Below are 22,922 nucleotides of genomic sequence, written 5' to 3'. Positions count from 1 at the left end.
CTCAGGGCCATCCAATCTCTGTACGACCAAAGCGAGAGCTGTGTCCGGGTTCTCGGCAGTAAGTCGGACTCGTTTCAGGTGAGAGTTGGCCTCCGCCAGGGCTGCGCTTTGTCACCAATCCTGTTTGTAGTATTTATGGACAGGATATCGAGGCGTAGTCGGGGTGGAGAGGGGTTGCAGTTCGGTGGGCTGGGGATCTCATCGCTGCTTTTTGCAGATGATGTGGTCCTGATGGCATCATCGGCCTGTGACTTTCAGCACTCACTGGATCGGTTCGCAGCCGAGTGTGAAGCGGCTGGGATGAGGATCAGCACCTCTAAATCGGAGGCCATGGTTCTCAGCAGGAAACCGATGGAGTGCCTTCTCCAGGTAGGGAATGAGTCCTTACCCCAAGTGAAGGAGTTCAAGTACCTTGGGGTCTTGTTCGCGAGTGAGGGACAATGGAGCGGGAGATTGGTCGGAGAATCGGCACAGCAGGTGCGGTATTACATTCAATTTATCGCACCGTTAGATTTAAAAAGAGAGCTGAGCCAGAAGGCAAAGCTCTCAATCTACCGGTCAGTTTTTGTTCCTACCCTCACCTATGGTCATGAAGGCTGGGTCATGACCGAAAGAACAAGATCCAGGGTACAAGCGGCCGAAATGGGTTTCCTCAGGAGGGTAGCTGGCGTCTCCCTTAGAGATAGGGTGAGAAGCTCAGTTATCCGTGAGGAGCTCGGAGTAGAGCCGCTGCTCCTTTGCGTGGAAAGGAGCCAGTTGAGGTGGTTCGGGCATCTGGTAAGTATGCCCCCTGGGCGCCTCCCTAGGGAGGTGTTCCAGGCACGTCCAGCTGGGAGGAGGCCTCGGGGGAGACCCAGGACTAGGTGGAGGGATTATATCTCTAACCTGGCCTGGGAACGCCTCGGGATCCCCCAGTCGGAGCTGGTTAATGTGGCCCGGGAAAGGGAAGTTTGGGGTCCCCTGCTGGAGTTGCTACCCCCGCGACCCGACCCCGGATAAGCAGATGAAGATGGATGGATGGATGGATTAAGAAATAATCTTACTGTTCAAATAATGTCCCTTAATCATGTATAGTTCAAGTATTGTGTTTCTGAATGTCTATTATTTTTATTTGATCGTTCATCTTTTTTTTTTATAGTTGTTTATCTTTCAAAGACAGCGCCTATTCACTTCAGTTGTAGCATACAGAGTTGCGGCATAACGCACTTCCAAGAACTGTACACTGTGACAAAAAACAAAAGCAGTCAAAAATAACTGATTAAATAATTAATCCTATTCATTAAAAAAGATTAACACCATCAACCTGGTGGCCGAGGAGATGCAGGCGCTACCTCTAGAACACCAGCGAGGAACAGGAGCTGACTGCTGAGTAAAAGACAAGGTCAAGCTAGCCGCCTCCGTGGTCAAACCAGTTGCCACTGAAGTTGGATTGCACCGGTATTCTGACTTTTATGGTAAATTAATTGAAACTGCCCAGGCATACATGAGACTAAGTCTGCTTTTCAAAATAAGGTTTTAACTAACTACAAATCGAGGACCCTTTGTGTGTGCATGTATGTGTGTGTATCTTTCAAATATCTCAAGAACCATTCATCAAATCTACTTCAAACTTGGCGTGTATTGCTGGGAACCCAGTGATGCAGTATTAAAGTTTTGGTGCAGTTTCAACATGCGACACATTCAATATTAATTGCTGGATATACCAACCTAACCTTTCTTCCCTTTACTGGAGTTAACTAGCAACTGTGGATAGCCTACAGGAACATCGCAACTCTTGTGTAAGTTTGCCATACTAACTTTCACTACAAATAATTTATTACATTATTACCTCAGTTAAAACGAATAATACTCTTATTTGAACCTGATGTTAAGTACGCCTATAGCTCCCTCACACAAGCTGGATGCTTGATGCTATCTGCCTACCTCAAATATTAAACGAAAACACAAACAGGAGAGGCATACCGGCTCAGCTGTCACCCAGATCAACAAGGGCCGTATCAGGTCTAAGGGAACCAGGGCAACCTGAAGAGAAATGGGCTACAGGAACAAGACATTCATGGACTAGGGCAGAGAATATGGAACTACTAGAACGCTACTACACAAGTGACCCCAGGAAAGGGGTTATATAAAGAGGACGTGGGACCAAGAAACAACTACTAGCTCAGTGTTCCAATATACGCAGTCGCAAACTGATATTACAACTAGAGACTGATGAGGTACAACAAAGATGCTATGGCAAGGGGGACCCAGGTCAGCAGGGGGGTGTAATCTTCCCAACTACAATCTGAAGTTGGGTACCAAGCCCCAAGAACAGATAGGCTTAATGCAAGGGCAGCAAGAGATGATCATAAGTAAACTGGATACCTGGAGCCCCCCTGGACGGTTACCATGGGTAAGAGACAAAGTACCATCTGAAAGTCTGCTAGAAGATGTGAATGCAGCACTACACACAATACCTACTGAGACCATCACTGAGACCAACAAGCTGATATACACTACGGCAACCGTGATCCTAGAGATACTTGGCTACAAGATGAACATAGGCCATAAGGAGCAGTACCCTCAATGGAGAAGGCGGCTAGATGCTAAGATCAAAGAAAAACGAAGGAAAGTCAGCCAGCTATCAGAGCTACAGAAAGGTGTGATAGAGAAAGAGGTACCTAGGAAGTACACTAACTGTCCATACCACAGGCACTGGAGACTGCCGAACATAGCCTCACAGCTCTGGCTACCCACCTAAAGAGGTACACTACAGAATCAGAAGCCAGGAGAATAAACAGGATGTTCTCCACTGAACCACCAAACGTACTCCCAGTGGCAAGGTAGCAGCAATAAAAGAACAGCAATACTGAGATTGAACAATACTAGAAAAGCATAAAGGGGAAGGAGGCAACTCATAACACCAATGCCTAGTGGCTAGTGGATCTAAGAGCAGACCCCAGCAACCTCCCAGAACAAGACCCATTGTGATGACAATAACAGACATCCAAGAACAAGTGTCTCACATAAAGAGCTGGACGGCACCAGGGCCTGATATGACCCACACCTACTGGCTGCACTTTATGAACACATGACAGCAGCTGCTGAGAGATGGGACACACCCAGAGTGGTTAGCACAAGGCCGGACAGTCCTGATCATGAAGGACCCTCAGAAAGGAAGAGCAAATTTACAGGCCAATTACCTACCTCTGCACCATCATACCTACTTATCATTGCAGCTAATATAAGTAGGCACATGACTACAAGAAAGCCTATGAAGCAATGCCGCACTCATGGATACTGGAATGCTTGGAACTTTAAGACATCAACAGAGCCTTCATCAAAAACCCAATGGGACTGTGGAAGACAACTGTTAGAGGCCAACTCAAAGCCAATCACACAAGTTAAGTCAAGTGCGGCACATACCAAGGAGATGCTTTGTACTCGCTGTTGTTCTGCATAGGGCTGAACACCTTCAGTCAGATCATCACTAACAGTGGTTACGGATACGGGTTCCGAAGTGAAGTGACCATCAGCCACCTACTCTACATGGATGACATCAAGCTGTATGCCAGGAATGAGCGTGACATTAACTCACTGATCCTGGAAGAAAGGTAAGATGGTCACAACTGAAGGGGTGGAACTACCAGAAGGCAACATAGCAGATGTTCAAGACAGCTACAAATACCTTGGAACCCCACAGGCAAATGGAAACCATGAGGTTGCAAGGAAGTCGGCAACAGCCAAGTACTGAAGAGTCAGCTGAATAGAAAAAACAAGGTCCGAGCCATCATCACATACGCACTGCCGGTCATTAGATACCCAGCTGGTATAATAACCTAGCCAAAGGAAGAGATAGAAGCCACTATCAAAGCCACTATCCAGGATGAAACAACAACAATCCAGGAGTACATCAAGAAGATTGATGATTGAAGAATTGAAATTCAGAACCTTTAACTGACGTAATTTTCCCATGTCAGTTATTTTTGTTTTTTTTAATCCTGTTAATACTTTTCACATACAAACCGTGTGTATAGTCCAGTCACTCCACCATGTCCTCTCTGCAACATGGAAGCAACATGGAGGAGAAGCGTGCATTCACAAACTGGGTGGGTCCTCAGACGGTACGGTGAAAACGGAGGTCTTTCCGTTCTTTTTGAATGCGGGTAGTGCGTTTAGGCTGCGCAGCAGCCTGCTGTTAAAAGTTGAGACAGATTCAACTTTTGGAGACACGCAACCCGTAGTCACGCTGCGGTGGCCGATCATGTAACTGACGATCAGACATGTCAGTCCGTTCTGTAAAGATGACCCTGAGAAAGGGTGCAAGATGCAGGCAGGTACGGCATACATGGAACACCATAACTAAGTGGCTGGCATAGTGTACAGAAACATCTGTGCCTAGTACGGACTGGAAGTCCCAAGGTCAAAGTGGGAGGCAACTCCAAAGGTGGCAGAGAATGACAAAAGACCCTGTGGGACTTCCAGATCCAGACTGATAAAATGGTGGTGGCTAACATACCGGACATCGTGGTGGTTGACAAATAGCAGAAGGAGACAGTTGTAATAGATGTAGCAATCCACAATGATGACTTCAAGATGTGGGGAGTGAAGGCAACAGTGGTTCCAGTCGAAATCTGAGCACTCTCAGCAAATTCCAGGAACAACATCTGAGATCTCTGTCCAGAAGAGCGCAGTCCTAGGAACTTCTAGGTACTGCACAGAACCCTCAGGCTCTCAGGCCTCAGGTAGACAAGCTTAGGGAAGAACAATGGGCCACCCAGAATAGGGCGAATGGGGAATTTATGTAGTTTATGTATCTATACATTTGTTTTTGTATTTATTGTTTTTTTGTGTTTATGTATGCACCATCTACCAAAGGCAATTTCTTAGAAGTGTTACTTGGCATTAAATCCTTTTTTGATTCTGATTCTAAGATTCTGAAACAATTCACAACTTTCAAAAATCTATTAAAAAAAAACAAAAAAAACCTCTCTTAAGTTTAAAGAACCTATGGAGCTAGTGACAGTAACCTGTGGTATTGAAAATAAAAATTTGCATTAAAACAACAAATATTGGCACTGAAAAAAGTTGAACTGAAATATAAAACACAAACATCAAAAAGTTATAATCTCACAATGCTATTATATTATTTCACTTTGAAATTTTTTTGCATTATGATTTTTCAATCATAAGTTTTTCAATGTCAATCTACATTTTTTCTTGATGTCTGTCTTTTTTCAGTAACATTTTTCTTTTTTACGCGGTCAGGATTTTTACAATGTCACTGGTTTTCATTTTCAACTTTCTGTCACTGTTTTGGCGTAGAGAGGAGGGGCTTGAGGGGAAGGACAAAAAGGGCGCGATTTACAGATAATTTGCTGGCGAGGCCCCACACCTTCACAGGAATTCTCACAGATGTGTTATTACCCATATCTGCAATGGCTTCCACAAGTTCACCTGAACGTCCAAATGTCAAGTAAGTCTGTTTATCTCTGCCATTTTGTTTTCACATAGAAGCGGGCTGGTTTAGCGTTAACTTTTAATGTAGACCTAAGATGTGCTGTTTTGGCAGAGGTTAACACACGTCAGCTAACTTGTGGCTAATTGGAGCTAAGTCTCCCGCCGGGGATGTCAATCTATCTTCTATAATCTAGTATTTATAGTAACACTAATTCCTGTTCTTTAGGAGTCCTAAGGCCAGTGTTATTGCTGGTGCACAAGGTTTGACTCGCTTACGTCTCTCATTTGCTCCGTCATGGATGTATTAAGAGAACGAGCTCCGCTCTCTCTACCTGGCTAACACTGGCATGGAACCTTAACGCCCCTCCCCCATAACTCTCCTCCAATCACAAGTATAGCTGCTGACTGACAGGTTTCTAGGCAAATCACACGCTCACTAACAGGCATAACGCATTCCTAAAACTGGGAAAACAGTTACTGACAAACTGCCTTAGCTGAACATAACAGTTTTTCTTGATTGCTTTGACCTGCTTAAACAAACTGGGATCCACTCGGTTTTCATCATCACTGTCTCAGTAGAGCAGAAGACACCGTTTGCAAATGCGTTAACCCCTTCTCATTGGATTGACACATTTTCCCCACCCTTTTGCAGAACAGTTAACAAGGATGTAATTCAAGAAGTCCAAACTCCATTGTTTTAGCTGTGGTAACCAAACAGAAACCATCTGTTCCTAACTATTAGAAACTACCTACGAATACCTACGTATGAAATCACTGAAGCACCTGTTTAACACTCCTTCACACAAATCTTCAATTAGCAATCCTTTGCAGGCCTTAAATGTGCAGTGTCTATGTTGTTCTTTGCCAACATGGATGGAAGAGGTCAAAGGCAGATGAGAGAGCAACTGGTAGAGGGGTCCGAGGAAGAGGACTCCGAGTGTGAGGTGGAGGTATAGTTGGAAGGGCTCAGGTTTCTGATGAAATTCGGGCAACTGTTATTGATCACGTTATCAATCATGGCCATGTGGCCCCATCATCAAGACAGAAGAGACCGAGTATCAATAGTCAACTATTTCTTATACTCTACAGTAATAGATGTTTATACTTTACTGTAAGAGATTTTATTTTTATTTTCTTAATTTCTTATACTCTAATATATTTTATTTTGGTTTACATGTATTTTGTGTAATATTTACAGTATTTCAGTTTTCAGCCACAGTTTGAAAATAAGAATCAATGGAATCAATAAAATGTGCATCAAAGCATTTCTGATTCTGGATCCAATTCTTTGCAAGAAGGCAAATTTGACAACAAACAATTTCACTAAGTTGTGTTTATACACAACTTAGTGAAATTGTTTGTTGAAATTGTAATGCATATGAGGGTTAATGTCTACTGGCCAATGCAAAAGGGTACAAGTCCCATTTCATGACTTAAAACAGTGTAAGTGTAAAACACTGTAAAAGTGTAAATAGTCAAAATTCACAGGCTGACGTTGCAGAACTTCCTTAAGCCTTCTCAGCAGTCTCTCCATAAATTGCTTCCCAGTCAAAGGTCCCTGTAATTATTTACAGGGACCTTCGACTGGGAAGCAATTTCTGCAACGTCAGCCTGTGAATTTTGACTATTTACAGTGTTTTACACTTACACTGTTTTAAGTCATGAAATGGGACTTGTACCCTTTTGCATTGGCCAGTAGACATTAACCCTCATATGCATTATCATTGCATTTACTGTAATTTGTTATTCAATACAGAGTCAAATTCTTACTTGAATATATTTGTTATTCATTGAAACGGTACAGCTTTAACTGTTTTTCTGGAGTCCATGTACTGTAAATGCATGTCATTTCAAAAACTGTTTAGGATTACAATCAGTACTACATATAAAGTAAAGTGGTATTTGTCATTTTAAAATTACAACAAAATTGTTTTCCTGTGTTATCCTGCCATGTTTATGTGTGAAGAATCCCATAGTTAAAGGACAATTCCGGCGCAAAATGAACCTAGGGGTTAATAACGTGTACCGAGTCGAACGTTCTCTGACATGTTTTCATGCTAATTGAATGTGTCTCTAGCTTGAAACAAGCTACCGCTAACCGGTGGTTACCTGCTAACGCTAGCTTTCGGGGCAGAGGGTAAATCGCTATTTTATACCACAAACAAGGCTCAAAATAGCACCACACTTCAACGGTAGCATAATGAGGGTCCTTACATGTAAACTGAAGCATTGAGAAATTTGTAAGCATACAGACAGTTTATTAAAAAGATAGATTATAAAGACAGTAGCGTTCACATAGACAGTACAATTAATGGACAAAGCGACACCGTAGACTTCCACGGAGACCAGTGAAGTCTATTAGAAGCACTTTTCCGGTGATGGCTGAGCGCTACTGCGCAGCCTCAAACTGAGCTTGCCGACGTAGATGTGACGTGAGCAACCTGTCTGAAAGTTGTAAGTCTTCTGGTAGCTGTGCCAAGAGAAATTTCAATCATTCGGAATCTTGCAGAGACGGAGAGCGTAGGTATATTGTAAGGAGATAACATAGGCACAGGCTAATTATTGCTAACTAAAATGCTGGTTAACATTAGTTATTAAACTTAAACAGCTAATGTAAGTCGAAACTGCCTGCAAACTTCTCCTGACTATACGGTAATTTCTCTACTATGCAAGAGAAAGTCGCGTGGTTATGACACAATCATTAGCCTATTTTTACAAAAATGGCTGCTACAGAGCCATAATGTGAGATACAAGGTAATGGAGCCTTTTATACATTGTTATGTTTCTTTAGAAATAAACAATGGAAAAATAAAGTCTTTAAATGCTTCAGATGTAAAGTTATTCGCTGAATCCTTGGTTCACTGATGAACTGTCTAGCTTTTTCATGAAAGGAATTCAGCTTGGGCCAGAGCTAGAAAACTGGCCAAGAAAAGGACTGGGTGGCTTTTGGAGCCCTGAGAAATAGATGCACAGCCCTAGCTCGCAAGGCTAAATCTGAGTTTTATCTTAATGAAACAACAAGAAATCTAAATAACCCAACTAAGTTTTGGAAAACCATCAAGTCGTTGTCCCCCACTCAATCATCTAATGGTTTCCCGAACCAACTAACAATAAATGAAATGCAAATAACCGATAGAACCGAGATGGTAAATTGCTTTAACAAGCATTTTGTATCAGCTGGATCTATATTCAGTGGATTTTCTGATCAAAATCTTCTGAACGTATGTCACTCAAGGGGAGGCTATAGTCCTAGATTCAAAATTTTCAAATTTACGCCTATTACGAGTCATGAGGTCTTAATGGCCCTGAAAAAACTGGATAATCGTAAATCTGCGGGACCTGGTGAGATTGAGCCCATATTTTTCTTAAATTTTCAGCAGAAATCATTGCTGACTTATATCGTAAACTTATCACTGGAACAGAATATTGTTCCTGAAGATTGGAAAACTGCTCTGGTTCTACCAATGTTGAAAGGTGTTGACCCATCTAAATTGGACAATTATCGTCCAATCTCTAAATTATCAGTGATAGCTAAGATTTTGGAAACAATTAAAACAGTTCCTGGTTAGTAATAGTATTCTATCCGTTTTTCAGTCTGGCTTTAGAAAAAATCATAGTACTGCCACCGCTACTATTAAAGTACTTAATGACATATGATCGTAAATCATGTACTGCATTATTTATTGATTTAACAAAAGCCTTTGATACAGTCAATCATGCTCTCTTATTATCACGGCTGGCTTGCATTGGCCTCTCTGATGCTGCTATAGGTTGGGTCAGTAGCTACATACTAATAACAGATGTCAACGTGTACTTCTAAATGACTACATGTCTGAGAAACTTACTTTTTTAACTCTGGTGTACCACAGGGCTCTATTTTGGGGCCCTTGCTGTTTACAGTATGTATTAATAACCTCAGTGAAAATGTTAATGCAAAAATACACCTGTATGCTGATGATACCATTATCTATTGTTCTGCAAAATCACTTGCTGAGACAATTTTAAAGCTACAAAAAGCATTTGAAAATATTCAGCTCAATGCATTAAGGTTAGTTCTTAATCATAAGAAAACTAAATACATGTTTTTTTACTAGAAGCCGTAAGCCTGGACCTTCCCTGCCTCAGCTCCACACATTACAGGGCAGGCCAATAGAATTAGTTTGCTCATACAAATATCTGGGATTTATACTGGAGGAAGACATGTCTTTTAATTTGCATATTGCGCAGTTACTCACTAAATTGAAATTAAAGCTGGGTTTTTACTTCAGCAACAGTTCTTGCTTCACACAAAAAGTCAGGAAAAAGCTGGTTGCATGACTATAGAGATGTGTTTTACAGACAGACTCCACAAAGACCCTGTTGAAATCATTGGATTCTGTGTATCATTCAGCACTGAGATGTATAATGCATGGAAAGTACTCTACCCATCACTGTGTATTATATGAAATGGTTGGTTTGCCCTCACTCAACACAAGAAGGCTCAAACATTGGTTGACCTTTGTGTACAAATCAATAACTTGACACACTCATTCATATTTAACTACACTTTTAGCACATAGTAGATCTGAATACAATCTAAGATCAAGAAGATACATACTGTATGATGTTCCACAAACTAAAACAGTTTGGCAAAACTTCTTTTAGTTACAGTGCTCTAACTTCATGGAATGAGTTGCAAAATCAGCTAAAACTCCAGGTTTTTATTTCACATACTGAATTCAAGTCCTACCTAAATCAAATATATCCACATGTCTGTGCTTGTTTTTAAAATGTGATTTTCTGTTTTTATTTCTTATTTCTGTCCATCCCTGTCTGTCTGTTACTTGTTGTCTGTTAAAGTGTATCCTCTATCTGCTGCCTTCTTGGTCAGGGCTCACTTGTAAAAGAGATTGTAATCTCAATGTGATTCTTTTCCCTGGTAAAATAAAGGTAAAATCATTTAAAAAAAAAAAAAAAAAATGAATGGCAGTCAATGGAATGCTAACGGCAGGTGATGGCTTGTTAGCATCAAAATGTCTCCATAGGAGGTACGCTTTGCGGATGCTCGCTTACCCCCTTGAGCGTTCATGTTTACATGCGAGCGCCATCTTGGAAAACAGTGCAGTCGAGCAGTCGAACGACGAATGCCGTGCAACCAGTAACATAGCTCAAACACAGCGTTCGTGATTCGACTGCTACCGCTAACCACTGGTTTGCGGTAGCTTGTTTAAAGCTAAATACACATTTGATTAGCATGAAAACATGTCCCAGAGAACGTTCAACTCGGTACGCATATGTTATTAACCCCTAGGTTCATTTTGCGCCGGAATTGTCCTTTAAGTGCAGTCTTGTGAAGCTATCCGCCATTGTCCTCAAAGGGAGTCATAGGGTTAATGGCTGCCCTCAGTTTTGCCACAGTCTGCAGCCCCAGAGGGCACTGGATGAATGGTAAAATTACTCCACTGGCAGACTCTTCTGTCTCTCTGTCATGGTCCCCCTCCAAGAAAAATCTTGTATATCCTGTAATTGACAAGTAATGTTAAGACTCCGCAGTTGTGCATTTTATTGACATAATACATAATTAATATATAAAATAAATAATTTGTGCATTTATAAACAAAATTAAAAAAAGGTTTAATTGAACATTTTTAAGCTGCACATGGTCCTGGAGAAGTCTGGGAAAGTGTCATGGTCCCACCGGAGGCGTGGTACAAATACATAGTGGGTACAAAATAAATGCAGACTGTTGGAGGAATCTAGCAGGCAATCCTCTTAAAGACTGACACATCACCTGACTGATCAACACATGACTAACATTTTTAGTCACGGTTACATTATCTTTATTGTTACTATTATTGCCACTGTTCATCATATCCCCAACCGGCACCATCAGACACCGCCTACCAAGAGCCTGGGTCTGCCGAGGTTTCTTCCTAAAAGGGAGTTTTTCCTCGCCACTGTTGCACTATTGCTTGCTTGGGGGAATTACTGGAATTACTAGAATTGTTGGGACTTTATAAATTATAGAGTGTGGTCTAGGCCTACTCTATCTGTAAAGTGTCTCGAGATAACTCGTTATGATTTGATACTATAAATAAAATTGAATCACGGCACAAATGCTCCACCCTACAAGATAAATACCAAAACTCAATTAGTGCACTATTAATATCACTTTAAACCCCTAAGTGGGCTAGCTGATGTGGTATTAGCTAAATTTAGAGCTTGTTCAGCTAACCTCTGCCAAAACAGCACAGCTTACATTAAAAGTTAACAGTAAACCAGTCCGCTTCTATGTGAAAAAAAATGGCAGAGATAAACAGATTTACTTGAGATTTGGAGGTTCCAGGTGAACTTGTGGAAGGCATTGCAGATATGCGGTCATAACACATCTGTGAGGATGCCTATGGCGGTGCGGTCTCTCGCCAGTATGCAAATGATATGCAAATTATCCGTAAACCACGCCCTCCTTGTCCCTCCCCTCAAGCCCCTCCTCTCTACGCCAAAACGGTGACAGAAAGTTGAAAATGAAAACCAGTGACTTTAAGTCACTATAAGTTAGCAGTAACAACATTGTGAACGTAGCAGTGCAGTGTGTGTATATTTGTTGATGTATAAATGCAACTCCTCAAGCCAAGTTCCTGTGTCATGTTTTCCACCTGCAGACTAAAATGAAGGGAATTAGCCAACTTTGGCTCAAACTCACTTAATGTGGGCCAACCATTAAGGTGGACCAGCCGTTCACTTTTTACACACTATACTCTGCCTTAATGCCATAACTTGCCACACCGTCTGTTTTAGCGCACAAGGGACTGGAGTAGATCCTGAATTTTTATTTGGTAATTGTTTTGAATCAAGAATCGATTTTGAATCAAAGTGACCACAAAAACCGAATTGAACCGTGAGATACAGAAAGATTTGCACCCCTAATTACATTAGCTGTGTTTTTAGTCGAAAGACTAAGGCCTTAAAGTTAAATATTCTTTCAACTAATGCCTTCAAGTACATACATTCAATTGATAACTGGTTTGGTTGCTTTTTACAATTTGTATCTGTGAGATTCATACTATTTGGAAAAACAAATGTCCAAATGGCATATTGTGAGATGAGAAAAGATTCAGTCCATGTTAGACTGAATGGTTTGAATCCATTCATACCTGCCATATCTGCCTGTGGTCGCTGGTAAAGCATGGTGAACTCATCTGGGTAATTCTCCACCCAGTTCCAAAATGCCTGTAGAAAGAGAACAGCATAAGTATAAGAAGAACCTGTACACAGCTGAACTATCCACTTAGGAATTGGGCCAACTGACAGCACTCACACATATATCTGTTAACAAGTGTTAACTGCTCAATTATTGTAGATATTTCAGCTATTTATTAGAATAGGGCATAGGTTTGGGTACCGTTTACATTTTTTCCAGTACCGGTACCGATACCTGAAATCCGATTCTGGTACCCAACGGTACCTTTTTTCGGTACTTTCCCTCTGTAATAACAAAAAATGAATTTCAGTTGTAAAAATAATTCCAAACCTATTTATCCTATTTACTTAGAACATGTTGTGACACTCCAGATAAAATAAAACCCCTCCCTCTCCCCTCCCTACAACCTATTCAATAAAATAATTATTAATTCATTACATTGCACTGTAACTTTTATTCTTGTATTTGTATCTTATTCCATTTAGCCTGTTTTTATTTCCTATCTATTTTTAAACTGAATTTTGAATTGTAGTACCGACGTAATTCGGTAGGTACCCAAAAAAAGTACAGAGTTCGGTACCCAACCCTAATAGGGCATACGGTTCGACTAATTGTCTGCCTGGACTATCAGCTGTGATTTCAGCATTTGGAAAATTATCTGAATCATTTTATCTGATTGCGCATAAAACAAATTAATTTCAAAATGCACTACTTTGGTTCTTCTGCAGACACATCTCTGTAGCCCATGTGTAACCCATAGTTAAAAATGGACCTTCCCCTTGAGGGACTAATTAAGGTATGTTTTCTTTCTTTATGTCTGATTGGTTAATGTCACGAGTAATAGCCTATCAACACTACTAAAGGCTACTGTGCCACAGATATAAACAAACGCAGACTGTGTCGAACGTAAGGCAGCAGATATTGCTGAAGTTGCAATAAACATCACAATCCTCTACACTGAAGTTGCAAAAACAACCAGTGTTTCAGCTGCCAACGTTCTGCCATGGCGGCAAAAAACATATCACAACAGAAAAATGGTAGTTACTGGATGCGTATTAACTCCAGTTCTGTGAGTAAAAGAAGAGGAAGCGGGAGTGAAGCCTTGTTTATAGCTACGAGGAAGGACATAGTCATTTATGATCGTACTGTTTGCTGCAGTATTATCTGAAACGCTAGAGAGCTTACAAACAAAATATTAAGTTAAGGAACCAAGAAGTCAACGACTGTTACCAGCAAATTGCCATAGAAAATGACGAGGAGGAATTGTAATTAAATGTAAGCTCAAATAAACATACTTTATCACATTTATAGAATTCCTGTAAAGAAAGGAGTCAAATATTTATATTAATATAACAAATTTAAATAACTTTTGGTCAGGTCCATCTGGAGGTGCTACCCACCAGGTTTCGTGCAGATCGGTCGCATGGCCTAGGACGAGTTCGAAAAAGTAGTTTTTTGCGAAAAAAACTTCTAAGCAGAAATGGGCGTGGCCTACATCATGTGATTCAGTTTAATTCAAGGAACACGTAGATGTAAGGTTTTCTAATGTGCGATGTGTACTGTGGGAGTTATAGGTAAAAACACGTTTGACGTCACATTAGTGTAAGTGGTGAATCCAAACCTGGGCTGCATAAGCCACGCCCGCTTTGACGAATCAGTACCCCACTGTAGGCGTGGCCTCAGGAGTGGCCCTAGATGATAACCTAAAAATTTTGTAAAAATCGGATGAGCCGTTAATGAATAAATTAATGAATACATTTTATTTGTAGCCCCAGAGGGTCATGGCAAACAAGTCTCTAAAGTTTGGCTTTGATAGCATTTATTTTGGCCGAGATATGGAAAAGTTCGTGTTTTTGTAGCTAGCTACACAAATTTTTATCGATAAAAATTCTTTTGATACTTTTTTTTGTCAGGTCGGTCTGGAGATGCTACATACCAAGTTTCGTGCCGATCGGTCGCACTGGCTAGGAGGAGATAGAAAAAGTAGGTTTACGATAAATCGCGATTTTTCACTCATAAAAGTATAGGCGGAAATAGGCGTGGCCTATATCAGGAGATTCAGCTGAATTCAGGGAACGCGTGGATATGTGTATCTTTGACTTCAGCTCATGAAAAAAAACGGGCAAAAACAAAAGTGTTGCATTTATAATTTTGTTCAGTGTACATTTTCATCACTTCTGATGTGTGCAAAGACTCATAACTTTCCGAGCAACTTTAGCCCCTCAAAGATTTAAGATTAATTTGAAATTGAAATTTCATATGTAACTACACACAATGTATTAAACACATTTTAATAATGAAACCATGAGAGAATGGCTTGCAATATAATTTCGCATCCCTCTCAAATACGGATGCAACGGATCACAAAACTCACGGTTTGGATCATGGTTTTGAGTCACAGATGGGATCAATTTTCGGATCAGCACAAAAAAGGGGGGAATTTAAATGATTATTAAAAATGTAACTAACATTTAACAAGAATTACATCTTTCACCAGTAAATTGCTGTTAAAAGAAAACAGATGAGAAAAGGGTATTTTACAATAACTTTGAATGCAACACGAGGTTTACCAGTTTTAAGTAAACGCAACCTTTAGTCACGTCTGTGTTGTTTTTCCGACAACAGCTGTGACCAGTACTGGTTTGTCTTTTAGCTCATAGCTTTAGCGTCAGACTGTTGTACGTCCTGGTGTCCTCTACAGTGAAATACAGTCACACTTTTACACCGTTTAGCTGTCAGCATTTTAACTGTATTTAATCCAGTTACTACTGTAGCTAATGGTAGGCTAACATTACCTGCTGCCAAGTGTAACGTGTTATTAGTGTTTATTAGCGTGACATGCAGCGATGTTTCTGTTGCCTCTAACATCTGTTTCGGAGCATCAGAGAACAACACTGACATTTAAGTGGCACCGTAATGAAGCACCAAAATCAGCATTGCTATTCGGTCCGGTAGATACCGGACACCGGTGCCATATTAGCACCGGATTTTAACTTGCGCTTTTAACGTGAACAGAAAATTGCGTTACTTGTATCTTTTCATATCAAATACGCGTGTGTGGAAAGTGATCGCACAACAGCTGAAATGTTGTGTTGTGCACGAACATAGTGTTTAAACTTTACGGAGACAACCAAATAAAACATTGACTTCTTTTGAAATAAGATTTTCAAGTTGTGCAAGTTTTGATTTGGTTTTATATATAAAAAACAAAAACAAATATTGAACAAGGGGATGCCAAAGGGGGCAACCAGAGGCCACAAAATGGTTGCCAATTGACTCAATCTGGTTGCCAAGGGAAACCGGGCAACCATTACTGTCGAGCCCTGTATTGTAAAAACCAAATAGCCTAATACACAAATAATCCCTCTCAATCATTAATTATGGCCTATAAGAAGTATGGTTGTGTCTGTATATGCAGAGGCCCTGCCCTTTGCCTGCATTTTCTCTTTTCGTCTTGTTTTTCTGTGTGCAGGATGTTTATGGGGGTTAGCAAAGAGTCTTTTGGACCTACGTGGGTGTGTACCCCAAGCCAATTACAGTGCGCAGGGTTTATAACTCATCCCTCATCTTTGAAACTCTCTCCCACCTCACATTTGTCAACAGGACATCAATTATAATCACAACACATCTGTTAAGATTAGCATACCCAATATAACTTTCACCTTATCCACCTTGATTTAATTGACATATATGTTTTTAACTAGTTAATACCTTGATTTTACTTTTTGGATTTTAGTATTGATAAATTTGTATTGCTTGTATTAATGTTTTAATTAATGTTTTGTAAGGTGTCTTTGGGTGTCCTGAAAGGCGCCAACAAATGACATTTATTATTTATAAACATACTGCACAGTGAGGAGATATTTCATACACCAGACATATTTAACGTGGACCTGTCCAACGCGGTTGCACATTCAACCTGCGTTGGACCAATTCATATCAGAGTCAGCCGTTATTCTATTTGTGACTGTTAGTAGAGAATGCAGTCTGCAGTGTAGTTCATACACGTAACTGATAAACCAGAGGATTGTAGAGTAACCCCCTCCCGAATTTTTTTAAATTAACAATCAGTATTGGCCCTAAAAAAAAGAAACATATCCGTCGATCCCTAATAGCATAACAATCACTACACTTATTGTGACTGTGCACTACTACACAGAAGAGTCAAAGTTTTGTAAAAGCAATTCAAGTCAAGCAAGTCAAAATGTCAAGTATTATAGTTTTTGGACAGAGTACCTTCTCTAAACTGTTGATGACTGCTAGCTGGGCAGGCTTCTTGAGAGCTCTGAACTTCAACACAGTTTCTGGAAGAAAAAAAATAACAGAATTAACACATACATAACAGACATTGGTTCATCCTCTATCTCAATTTCTTCATCACTTCTGGCTTTCACATGTAACAGATAGAGCCCTAACAATGTTGTTACAATCTATTAGAATTGACAGTGACCTACACCCAAGACCAGTGTGAACCTGTGTGAACATTAAAAGCTAACCTTGTAACAGCCTCTTCAGCTTGGAGCAGTCCACATTGATGTATTGCATTAGCTCTATGTCATGGACATCCACATTGTCCTCAGAGCATACCGTCAGCTCCTGTAGCCTGAGGAGACACCAAAAGCACACATGAATTTTGAGAGATTCAAAAATTAACCCTTTTTTGACCCTTTATCCGATAGTGAAAATTCTTGAGCACATAACTTCTTTTCCAGCAACACCCTGCACAACATCAATGTACTTCCAGTAGGGCTGGAACCATATGGTTGAAATCATTATCATGATATTACAATTATATTTTCTAATACGCAAATGCATAACAAATCAAAATATATAAAAAAAAATATATATCAAAATGTTGGGAAATGTGTTTGCATTACATTGTTAAATAGTTAATTTTGTTGTTGTCTATAACGTAAAGTTATATGTGTCGACACGGCACCCCTTCTCTTCTCTGCTTCTCTTCATAGTCGTCAGATTCATCTACCAACCCTTAGAGAACTGGCTCAGGTTTGCCTTGGAACAGCTCTTAGTTATGCTATTATAGTTTTAGACTGCCGGGGGAGTTCCTTTGACACACTGAGCTCCTCTCTCATCTCTCTTTCCATCTGTGTTTTAATTTACAGGTTCCATTAACTGTATGAAGTGAATTGTGTAAAAGTAAAAAAAAAAAATCTGTAAATCAAGCAAGTGATCTGTGAACCCTATTAGTAATTAATCAATTAAATGAATTATCATTTCAGCCCAACTGGACAATACTTGGTAAATTCAGTGTTGATCACAGAAACAGATCAAAAACAGTTCTAATTTAATGTTCCTGCCAGACCTAGCAAACGTGTTACAAGGCCAATATGCATTTGTTGATGTGCACCCCTTTTACTTTTACAAGACACTATGTATAGAACAGCGTTTCTGACCAAATTCAATACTTTTTTTTTTTGATTATTTTTTGGCCATTTTAGGCCTTTATTTGACACAACAGCTGAAGACATGAAAGGGGTGGTCAGGATGACACGAAGCAAAGGGCCGCAGGTCGGAGTCGAACCCGGGCCCGCTGCATCGAGGAGTAAACCTCTATATATGGGTAGCCGCTCTACCAACTGAGCTATCTGGGCGCCCCAAAATTCAATACTTTTAAGGCCTTCTTTGGAAAATATTAAATTCAATGCTTTTTTTAACACACCGATTTTGGCATTTTTTTAACTGATCTGTTAATTCAGCATTCGCCCCAATTACCTTACTCCGATCATGTACATAAGCTTGTAGTGATCACCGCTTTTAATCATACACGCTCTGCACAACAGACGCACCGCCAGAATGCCTGGATGCCGGCACTTTCAAACCAACATGGGCGCGGCCACTCACCAGTGTCTGTCCAGAGTATCTGGTAGTTTGCCAGCTCTTGGCAACAAGTAAAAAAAGTCTCTTAGTCATCCTTTTTTACAGAAGCGGGTTACTCCAATTCTCCAAACTTCCTTTGTGATTCCACCAGGAAACCACGTTTACACGTTATTCCCTGGAGCCGACATCGGTAAACACAAGAAGAAAATCAAAGATTGACTATTAAGCGCAAGAGGCATCACTAAGTTTAGTTTTATCATAGATTGACCATTAAGCGCAAGATGTGTCACTAAGTTTAGTTTTATCAAAGATTAACCATTAAGCGCAGGAGGCGTCACTAAGTTTAGTTTTCGTTGTTGAGTTGTTGTTTTTTTTTTAGTTGGGGGTTTGCTGGGATCCTAAAGAGAACTGTTTTGGTGTTGAGAGAAAAGACTAATTTGCTGCACTAAGTTACATGTATTAAGCTTAAGACATATTTTAGTTACTTTGTTTACTTAGTTATTTTCGTAAACAAAAAAAAACGGTGTGCAGCTCTATTATCTGAGCAAATAAGTATCGGATCGGGACTCGGTATCGGCAGATATTCAATATTTAAAAAATCGGATCGGGGGGTCAAAAAAGCTGATCGGGACATCCCTAATTAGGACCCCACGGGTACCCTGACATGCTATTCCAGCAACCTGGCCTTATGACAAACTGGGTAAGTGAGCTACCTGGTGGAGATGCGGCTAAAGACGGCGTTGAAGTTGTTGCAGCTCAGAGAGAAAAGGACAGCTGAAGCTGAGGCCCGGAGCTCAGCAGCGTGCTGGTGACCCTCACGGTACGTATGGATGAAATGGCAGATCTCTGGAAGCAGCTGTTTGACCAGCATGGTCTCATCCAGACGTAAGCAGTCCTTGGATTGCTATGGAGGGAGGACAGAGAGGAGAAAGACAGTCAGGAAAAAGGCCTTAGTCTGTTTCATTGATGTGATCCTCCATGTTGAAACTGAGGGGGCTATAGGTCAGAACCCAAAGAACAGGTCACTTTTTGTCACTGAAAGGCCCACTGAAGCAATGTGACACACACACAGTATGTAATTGTATTTCAAACCATGGCCTCAAAAATAAACTGGCTGCCAGGTGTCCATTTAAATCCTACATCACAAACACCTAAAATAACAATACTGGGCTTACTCAGTGAACAGGTGTCAGCCAGATGTCACCAAAAATACAATTTCTTTGTTAATGTTATTATAAAATTCAGTGTTTGCTATCAGCCAATTGTTTAACTACCCTTCTAAATTGGGAGTGGGAATCACCAGAGGCCCCATGATACGATATTATCACGATAATTATTGTAATATTGTTACAATATTATTGCGATTTTAAACATATGCAGACATATTGCAATTTATTACCCTTTTTCCAACTTCAAATTATGCCCCTAAAGGAAAACTTTGTCAACATCTATTATCTAAAAAGATACATTTCTATTTGTTCAACTCATTTCAATTGTATTGCTGCAAAATGGGATTGTCAAGCAGACAGTTCATCAATACATCATTGCCACAGAAAATATCGCAATACTATGCTGTATCAAAAAATATTTTAAATGAAGGTAATCTTGATCTTAATTTCTTACAAGGTATATTGGCAGCAGGGACCTATTGGGGTTGCCCCCAATGATTCCAATCATCAGTCCAGAGGACCCCAAGTCAAATCTCCTTTTGTTGGTTGAATCACTGCACTTTTGTTCTTGTCTCAAAATGACTTAACTTTAAACTAACTGTAATGGACATAGAGAAGAGTGATCAGTGTTTCTCACAGGTTGAGAATTTACTTGTGGTGGTGGTTGGTGCAGGACGAGACGGCGCGGCGCGTGATGGCTGGGTTCAGTAAAAACTAGTCAAACGAAGATTTATGAACTATTTATTGAAAACAATGACTAGGCTACATAACATTACAGATAATTTTGAAATAAATAAATATTTACATAATAAACATACCAGACTAAAAGATGATTAAAAAAAATACGTATGAAGTGTAGCCATGATGTGCTTTGTCAATTAAATCTGGTTGGTTTGTCAAATGTTATGGTTTAGCAGATAAAATACCTGAATACCCGGCGCCCAAATAGGCTATTATATGTAACTTCACCTTCATATATGTTATTAAAAATCTCAACACTGTCTCCCCCTGATTCCTGTTAAATCATATAAGACTTAAAGTTAATTATTTATTTTTTGTTAGATCATTGTTCGTTTTTTTAAGTGTTTTAATCTGTGTTTTGGGGATCGTAAACACACTATTTTGCAGGCTACTATTCTACTATATGTCCTTGTTGCATTCATTAAGATCTCATCTGAAGATTTCTATTATTCAAACACCTCCGAGTTGTAGTTTAAAAGTTTTACATCCAACTTAATAAAATCTTGTTTTTTATTCGGGCTAGAGTCCATAAATACATAGATTCAGGCACAGAAAACGAGAACTGAAGGCTCAGTTAGCAACGATTAGCTCCGTTAGTGGTTAGCTCCGGTTAACTCCGTTACAAAGATATGGAGTGGAGGAGACTGCCACGGACAGGGGTAACAACCAAACTCTGATAAATGACGTTCAGGGAGCATTTCAGTTTGTTAATACAGTTAATCCCACAGCAAGACCACCAGCACAGTGTTGCCAACTCTTTTCCAATGAAAGTAGCTAGTACTAGCTCCAAAAGTCGCTATAAGTAGCTAGATGACGTCATCAGAATCAGAAAAGCTTTATTGCCAAGTACGTTTTTTTGTACACATACAAGGAATTTGTTTTGGTGTTGTAGGTGCATGTCACACATTCTCAAAAATAAGTTAAAGAAACAAGTTAAACAGAACTATATATATATATATATATATATATATATATATATATATATACACATGTTTATATATATATATATATATATATATATATATATATATATATGTGTGTGTATATTTATATGTGTATATATATATATATATATATACAGTCAGGTCCATAAATATTGGGACATCGACACAATTCTAATCTTTTTGGCTCTATACACCACCACAATGGAGTTGAAATGAAACGAACGAGATGTGCTTTAACTGCAGACTTTCAGCTTTAATTTGAGGGTATTTACATCCAAATCAGGTGAACGGTGTAGGAATTACAACAGTTTGTATATGTGCCTCCCACTTTTTAAGGGACCAAAAGTAATGGGACAATTGGCTGCTCAGCTGTTCCATGGCCAGGTGTGTGTTATTCCCTCATTATCCCATTTACAAGGAGCAGATAAAAGGTCCAGAGTTCATTTCAAGTGTGCTATTTGCATTTGGAATCTATTGCTGTCAACTCTCAATATGAGATCAAAAGAGCTGTCACTATCAGTGAAGCAAGCCATCATTAGGCTGAAAAATCTAAACAAACCCATCAGAGAGATAGCAAAAACATTAGGTGTGGCCAAATCAACTGTTTGGAACATTCTTAAAAAGAAAGAACGCACCGGTGAGCTCAGCAACACCAAAAGACCCGGAAGACCACGGAAAACAACTGTGGTGGATGACCGAAGAATACTTTCCCTGGTGAAGAAAACACCCTTCACAACAGTTGGCCAGATCAAAAACACTCTCCAGGAGGTAGGTGTATGTGTGTCAAAGTCAACAATCAAGAGAAGACTTCACCAGAGTGAATACAGAGGGTTCACTACAAGATGTAAACCATTGGTGAGCCTCAAAAACAGGAAGGCCAGATTAGAGTTTGCCAAACAACATCTAAAAAAGCCTTTACATTTCTGGAACAACATCCTATGGACAGATGAGACAAAGATCAACTTGTACCAGAGTGATGGGAAGAGAAGAGTATGGAGAAGGAAAGGAACTGCTCATGATCCAAAGCATACCACCTCATCAGTGAAGTATGGTGGTGGTAGTGTCATGGCGTGGGCATGTATGGCTGCCAATGGAACTGGTTCTCTTGTATTTATTGATGATGTGACTGCAAAAGCAGATGGACAATGACCCGAAGCATACTGCAAAAGCAACCAAAGAGTTTTTTAAGGGAAAGAAGTGGAATGTTATGCAATGGCCAAGTCAATCACCTGACCTGAATCCGATTGAGCATGCATTTCACTTGCTGAAGACAAAACTGAAGGGAAAATGCCCCAAGAACAAGCAGGAACTGAAGACGGTTGCAGTAGAGGCCTGGCAGAGCATCACCAGGGATGAAACCCAGCGTCTGGTGATGTCTATGCGTTCCAGACTTCAGGCTGTAATTGAATGCAAAGGATTTGCAACCAAGTATTAAAAAGTGAAAGTTTGATTTATGATTGTTAATCTGTCCCATTACTTTTGGTCCCTTAAAAAGTGGGAGAAACATATACAAACTGTTGTAATTCCTACACCGTTCACCTGATTTGGATGTAAATACCCTCAAATTAAAGCTGAAAGTCTGCAGTTAAAGCACATCTTGTTCGTTTCATT

The 22,922-nt window shown here is 40.0% G+C and overlaps 1 protein-coding gene across 3 annotated transcripts in view; it reads right to left on the bottom strand.

The window, feature by feature from the left end:
* The window catches only part of nf1a (neurofibromin 1a), a 223,417-nt gene that overhangs the window by 159,210 nt on the left and 41,285 nt on the right, over positions 1-22,922 (bottom strand). For all 3 annotated transcript variants that reach the window (XM_078245820.1, XM_078245821.1, XM_078245822.1), the window contains exons 4-7: positions 19,171-19,361; positions 17,116-17,222; positions 16,856-16,923; positions 12,573-12,648 (exon numbers count right to left, since the gene is read on the bottom strand). In XM_078245820.1, the coding sequence (XP_078101946.1) occupies positions 12,573-12,648; positions 16,856-16,923; positions 17,116-17,222; positions 19,171-19,361 (442 nt within the window). The remainder of the gene's footprint in view (positions 1-12,572; positions 12,649-16,855; positions 16,924-17,115; positions 17,223-19,170; positions 19,362-22,922) is intronic.

The sequence above is a fragment of the Sander vitreus genome, chromosome 3 (assembly GCF_031162955.1).
Source record: "Sander vitreus isolate 19-12246 chromosome 3, sanVit1, whole genome shotgun sequence".
NCBI lineage: Eukaryota > Metazoa > Chordata > Actinopteri > Perciformes > Percidae > Sander > Sander vitreus.
This window is presented reverse-complemented; position numbering and strand designations above follow the sequence as displayed.